The sequence below is a fragment of the Gymnogyps californianus genome, chromosome Z, assembly GCF_018139145.2.
Source record: "Gymnogyps californianus isolate 813 chromosome Z, ASM1813914v2, whole genome shotgun sequence".
In the NCBI taxonomy this organism is placed as follows: domain Eukaryota; kingdom Metazoa; phylum Chordata; class Aves; order Accipitriformes; family Cathartidae; genus Gymnogyps; species Gymnogyps californianus.
Window position 1 is genome coordinate 34,629,924 of NC_059500.1, and position 7,195 is coordinate 34,637,118.

General features: G+C 37.8%; 1 protein-coding gene across 1 annotated transcript in view; it reads left to right on the plus strand.

Annotated features, from left to right (window-relative positions):
• Nucleotides 1-6,771, plus strand: part of ADAMTS19 (ADAM metallopeptidase with thrombospondin type 1 motif 19) — a 150,703-nt gene extending 143,932 nt beyond the window's left edge. The window contains exons 22-23 of the mRNA XM_050913100.1: nucleotides 3,337-3,514; nucleotides 6,620-6,771. Of these exons, the coding sequence (XP_050769057.1) occupies nucleotides 3,337-3,514; nucleotides 6,620-6,771 (330 nt within the window). The remainder of the gene's footprint in view (nucleotides 1-3,336; nucleotides 3,515-6,619) is intronic.
• Nucleotides 6,772-7,195: the final 424 nt, after the last annotated feature.

The window sequence follows — 7,195 nt, forward strand, 5'->3', positions numbered from 1 at the left end:
GCGAAAAGATATTCTTTTTTTCTGGCTTCCAGTCAGTAGAACTCTTAATTCTGAAGTCAGACACCGCTGCTGCTGCTGCTGTGTGAAGAGCACAGCTTGACTATTAGATCCTTGGTTGATTTCAAAACACTAGTGGTTTGGAAAAACCTCTCTACTTGTAAACTGATCAGGCTGGCTTTGAAAGTTTTGGATTGCAAATCAGTGTGGTACCCCTGGCTCTTCAGTTTTCCCCAGACATCTTACAAGACTTAATAAAAGTTCTCAGCTTTATAAAATAAGAATAAATACAAAGTTAAAAATTAGTACATTTCTGTGAAAAGAAAAGAAGATAAAACAAGGCAAATTTCTTTATTTCCTGCTTTGCCACATATTTCCTATATGAACTGAGACATTTTATTTTATCATCCTTTAGTGTCAGTTTCTTCCTCTAAAGTTGGGATGTTAATAAGTAGGTCATGGACTAAAATTAATTGTTTGCAAGATGTATACATCTTTGGATAGAAAACCACATTGTAATGCTTCACAACACTCTTTGAAATATCTCATGAAGGCCAGTAGTAGCTCAATCATTGAAGGGATGTTAATTCACCAATTAAGATTTTAATGCCAAAATCTTCCCAAATTCTGCATAGAAACTCAGGGCCTAAACACTGATTAGCTGAGAGAGAGATCTGTCCACTCGTTGCATATTGTCTCAGTTGCAGTCATGAGAAGCTTTCAGGCCAGAGCTCATTTGATATAGAGAAGATATGACTGCTGCCAGAGTGCTCTCCACAAAGGCACCTGCATACATGAATTGTTATGCATTATCAATTAGCAGATAAACCATTGGAGCCCATTTTGTCAGCAGAAGTCTAGTGTTTTCAAATCCCATTCTCCTTTCCAGTACTCCACATGGCTAGGTTGTACCTACTCATTTTAGGATAACCAAAGGTTAAGGGCAGATAAATTATTGTTAGGAGCTCGTATGTACGAGGTCCACCTGCCTGTCCTGTGCTCCTTCTCTGTAGCCGATAAAAGAAGATACTTAACTTACATACTACAAGCTCACACATACTCTAACTTTGGTTAATAAACATGCAAGTGTTTTACTGAAGGGAAAAAAATACTGTGTGCAAAATTACTCTAAATTATGATCATTGTGATAATCTTTAATGATTATCTTCATCTTACTACCTTCATCGTATTATCTTCATCATATTACCTTCATCTTTCTTTCATTCTCAGGTTTGGGGTTTTTTTGTGTTGTTGGGGTTGTTTTAAATTTTGCTATTCCATTGTCTCACTTGCTATTCCACTAAAATATTCCAAAGATAAACCTCTCTGAAATTATGGAGAGAGGAATCCAAGAAGTGGCTGGAATTTTGGCAAGATTAAGATTGATGTTCTGGCTGCAATTGGTGATTAAATTTGGGTATGTATATATGTGTTTATACATGTTTACCATGTGCATAATGTTGGCTATTATAGGAAGATAGATTATTTTTAGCTGCACAGGGAAAAGGCAGAGAATTCAGGAAAAGGAATGGTGTTGAGAGGCTTTTTCTCATGCAGTTTAAAAACAGTATACTAAATTCAAAGTTGATGACAGACTTCTACTTTGAAAAGACTGCAGTACTAGCTGGATTCCCTCCTGTAAACAGCATATTTGTTCATATGTTAAGCTGTGGTAGCTATTGAATAGAAAATTATGTATTCATAATTGAATATCTTTGCATGGCTTGGCTCATGCAGGCTGTATCTGATTAACTTTGCAAGAAATTATAGTTCTTCATTGACTTTATGGAGTTACTCCTGATATACATCACTGAGAACAGAAGCAAACTGAAGTCCACTTGCTGCCTCTATAGAATGCCAGTGTTTGATTTCATGCGGTTACAAGTTGAAGTGCACTTTGGACCTTGTTCAGTCCCTTGTGAAAACACCCTTCAAGTGTATATCCTAGTCTCTTGTACCTCTCTTGGAGTCTCATGAGTCCAAAAGACACGAGTCTCTCTTCTCTTGGTGTACACATTTGGGTGCAAGCCCTCTATTTCCCATTTGACATGTGTAAATCTTTCCTCCAAGTAACAGTGTTTAAAATGTCACTCAAAAGCACATAGATAACAAAATTAAAGGATAAAAACCCCTTTAGTATTTCCTACACTCAAAATTTGTTCTTTCTTTGCAGAAAACTATACTTCCCCATCTCCGTCTTGAGATAGGATGGTTGGGAAACCTCTTTTTTTATAGCACTCTCTCCTTGTCTTTCTCTCTCATTTCCATATTTTTTCAGCTGCTTCTTGAAGCTTCCTGAGGAAATGTCTTCTAACTATTTATGTAATTAAGATTTTTTAGAATAAAAATATTTTCAGGATTGTGTGGATGGTAGTGGCATAAATTTTCAGCCAGTGCTCATATCATTCATTGCAATAAATTGATTAGTATTTGAAGATGTCCTCCATAGTAAATTTCTCCAAAACTTAATGAAATTTGTGGGTACTTGAGCCAAAATCATCAGCAGGTAGAAGCAAATTGCAATATATAATTTTTTGAATGAATTTGTAGTTAAAGCAATAGAACATATGTCAGTGGACACAAAAGTAATTCATGCCCTGTGAAATTTTGCTCACAAAAAGTCAGCGAAGAGGAAAGCATGTATTTTGTTGGTTTGGAATAGGTTTTGTATGCATCTGTACAGCACTACCCAAGTTTTCATTCTAATATATTATGTTACTGTGATAGAAGTGGAACGTTACCATCGTTACAGTGCTCAGCTGTTTTACTTTCTCACCTCATTCTCCATGGCGACAAGATGGGAAGGTTGATTAAAGGCCAGGCAGCATGTCTCATGTTCTGTGTTTCATTTGTGGGACACACATGAAAACATGAAGATGTGACGCAAATACAGGAGGCATACACTCTACTCAGTAGGAAGAGCACTTTTGCACTGCCAGAAGTAATGGCTTAATTACAAATGCTTTTCTCTGTCAGTGTTTGTGAGCATTTTCTTTTTTTCCATCACTTTCACCTCTAATAAGAGTAAATTAGGATACAGATACAGGAGAACAACCCCTGCTCCCTTCAGGCACATTGTTGCATTTCAGTTTCATGACAGGCTCTACACAATGGACCTTGATAGCAACAGGGTGCTGGAATCAGTCCTTCAATAAATACTGCCAATTTGTTTGTGCTTTTTAAATTGATTTTCATTTAGCTAATGGAACGGAAGGCAAAAATCTTGGAATGCTAACAACTGAAGGAGCAGCCACTGACTTCACCTGGACTGGTATTTCACCTTCATGTTTACAGGCAAAAATACCTTTCCAATGAGCGTGTGTCTTCTGTGTGTTCCAGTGCTCCGTCACCTGTGGCAAAGGGATGCAGTCTCGAGTCATCCAGTGCATGCACAAGATCACGGGAAGGCATGGCAATGAATGCTTTTCCTCAGAAAAGCCTGCAGCCTACAGACCCTGTCATCTCCACCCCTGCAATGAGAAAATTAATGTTAACACAATAACATCACCCAGGTTAGGTAAGCAGTCAAAATGATACATTCCTGCTGGAAATCTCTTTTTAATTCTTTCTCTCCATAGAGTAATGACGATCCCAGGACTCAGGAGATGTAATTTCTATGCAGAGACTCATATCTCTGCCTCAGTTTTCCAGTGTGTACATCAGAGACTCTACCTCAGAATGGTGAAGGGTTTTGTTATCGAAGGAAGGACCATATTATGGGACTGTACGATATCATGGACACAAAACATCCTAGATGAAAATATGTTCATATTAGAGACATTATAAACATATTGTATATGTTTATATATATATTTGTCCACTCAATTTTATCAAACATTTCTAAAGTAAGAAAATACCTTGTTTTCTCTTTAAAAGCTCTGCAAACTATGTTCTCGTGGTATTTGTGAGATCAATGAGGCCCTTATTTGTTCCTCAGATACAAATAGCTCTTTCCACTTGTCTTTAGTTCAACTGTCTACAATGTATGCCTGATGGATTAGGACGTGTGAAGGAAAATTAGTAACATGAAGAGATTTGCTGTTCCTGGAGGAACTCAGGTCTCTGTTGGTCTTAAAGAAATTATGTTACTGCATAACTATAGAACTGTTAATTCTGTTAATTGTTGTTTCCTAGTGGGTTGTTGATGATGATCTTACCATTAGTTCCCCAAGTCATTCATCTGCTTCTTGAGCATGACTGGGGAATATTCAAAGGCTTGCTGTAAGACAGCATACCCTTTCCAGATGATTTTCCAGAGCCCTGGTTAAGATAAACCCTCCTGTCGAATAGATTACTCCTGCATGGAAAGCAAGCCTAACATTTCAGGCTGTATGTAATCCTTCCTTTAAGTCAGTGAAGGGTATTTCTCTTTGAAGTTTTTAACCCTTAAGCATTTCTGTATAGTAGTCATTGTTTCAGTTTGCTGGATGAGATGACAGCTGTTGCTTATGGCCCTCTCCTCTGCTATTTCACTGTTGTAAGTTTGCCCTTCATACTTTATCTTTGTTCAGCTGATGTCTCAGAAGCAAGAGGCCATCACTCCATCACTGACGCTCTCCCTCTGGTGAGGTATAAGCAGCTTTGTGTCACAAAGTCAAGTGAATCACAAAGTTTCACAGAAAAAATACAGCGTCAGGTTCGTTAAAATTTGACTTAATATGAAGTGCACAAAAAAAGATTGGGCTGTGTTGTCCTCATAGAATGGATTATGTAGTACTGATATTAGTAATCTACAGGTCAACCTCATCCAGCAGGAGTCAGAATCCAATCTGGTAGAAACATTAACGTCTCCAAAATACATAATGCAATGCTTCTCTTGAATATATTGATCATTTTGGCCTCCAGTTCCATTCCTATTATGCAGTATAGATCCTCTGGGTTTGGGGGTAGGGCTAGTGGAAGCTGATGTGGATTGCACCATCTCTACCCTTTTATAAATATGCTCTCGGTTTCTCTTTCCTTTCTACTAAAAAAGAAGAGTAACTCAAATCTGTGAGATTGACTTTTTTTTCAGTTCAGTGTTTATAATGATTTTTGGATGATGTCTGTTTCTTGTGCCCTGTTTTTCACTGTTTTCCCATATTAATTCCATGTATGCACTACAGCTTGAATAACTGAATGTGCAAAGATCCAAATTTGGTACCAGGGTCCTTCTATGATAAGACTGTAGGAGGCTTTTGTAAGCGAAGCAGGTGGGTGGATTAACAGATGGCTTCACAAGAAAAAAGACAACACACATGAAAATAGGCCTGTTTTGTGCAACAGTCTTACAACAGAAGTCAGGCTTCTGCATCTGAATGTTTATGACTGCTAGAGAGAACCAAATAGTTACAACAGCCGTGGGAGGAGGTAGAGTAAACCAAACAGTGGCTTTTCAGGCTAGTGTGATGTCCTTGTTATTTTAGAAGGTTTCTGAGGAAGAATTTGGTAGTCAGGGATTCCCAGAGTTAGAAAGCAGCAACAGACTACTAATAGAGCAACCTGAATAACTGGGTGAAGATCAGACATGAAAGATGGGAAGGTAAGGATTATTAGCCTGACTTTGACATGGAGGAGGAAAGACTCATTGGAGTGATTAAAAAGAGGGTCATGCAGTCAGACCAATGTATTGGAAGACAATTTAAAAAAAAAATACATTTTGAATGTACTTGGAGAGGAGAGAAGAAAGTCAGGAAGGTAAGAAATACACAGTGTTTGTGCATTTGAGAAGCCCACAATGCGATATTTAGGCCTGGACAAGTATATTTGCCAACGTATCAACTGTCATTGATTCCATACTGTAAGTTTCATTTTTCTAGATAAAATGAATTTGCATTACAAAATGTACTGTGGGACTTGCTAACTGTCTTCAGACTTTATAAGACTGTCTCATAGTGTGGCATCTGTAGCGTTCAAGCTAGCAAGACAATATATTTCTGTTCCTTTGAACAAAGAAGCCAGACAAAACTAAAGGTCTAGTAGATTATTTCACTTACGAAGAAAGATGATGTAAGACACCGCGTAGTTTTGTTCTGTTTCCATTCACTGGCAACATGGCACAAAGTCTTGATTTCTTGAGCAAAAGTGGATCAGAAAACCAGTAACAGTCTCTATGCTTTAATTCCTACATTTCCCTACCTGCCTCTGATAAAAAAAAATCCCCTTATAGGTGTCATTGAGAACCCCATTCTGGTATTATTAAAGCTGAGGCTTCCTGTTCTTCCAATGGCAACTTCTGTCTCAGACTGAGGGCAGTTTCAGCTGGAGCTGCTTCTTCGTGCGGCTTTGCTGGAGCTGGCTCTGCAGCCCCCACGTAGCCCTGGCCCCAGCCCCAGCCCGCCTCTGTATAGGGCAGAAAGATGGCTTCACTCTGTCATGAGGAGACAGCTGCATGATATTAAACCAATTAGTTTCAATGCAACTTAATCCAATTTATAAATTAATCTGGCCTTAAAAAATTTTAATGTTGAAAATATTGACAGCAGGAGGATTTTTTTTGTCTTTCTTCTGTTGAATATATATGTCTATTCTCGTTTCCCTTCCCCAGATACAGTTCTGGTGTCCTTGTCACCTTTGCTACCTGATTCTTCACTAATAAATGTAACAGTAATGTATATTTGATTTTGTTGTTGTTGTTTCACAGCTGCTTTAACGTTCAAGTGCCTGGGAGACCAGTGGCCTGTGTACTGCAGGGTGATAAGAGAGAAGAACCTCTGTCAAGACATGAGGTGGTATCAGCGGTGCTGTGAGACGTGCAGGGACTTTTATGCGCAAAAAATGCAACAAAAGAGTTGACCTCTGTCAGGCTGGCTGGCTCTCAGCTCTTCGCAATCTTATTATTTATAAACACACACACACACACGTACACACACACACACACGCACGCTTCTTCAGACCAAATATTATCAGATTACATATAATTTAATCAAATTAATTTATTTTTGCCTGCCAGACATCCTTAATTGTTTTGGTTAGACAGCCAACTTATTTTATCCTCTGACATTTTCATAATTAATTTTTATATGAACAATTTTGGATACATTTATCAGAATTTTTAAAAAATAGTAACTAGTATTTTAAATGTTTATTTTCAGTAGGGTCGTCTCTCTGTTGCCAAAAAAAGTCATGTTATCTTGAATTTATTTTAATTTAGCTGAATAGTTTTGTTGTATATGGAAATAAAGCCCTTTTTAATTTTATTATATTTTTGGCATTCAGA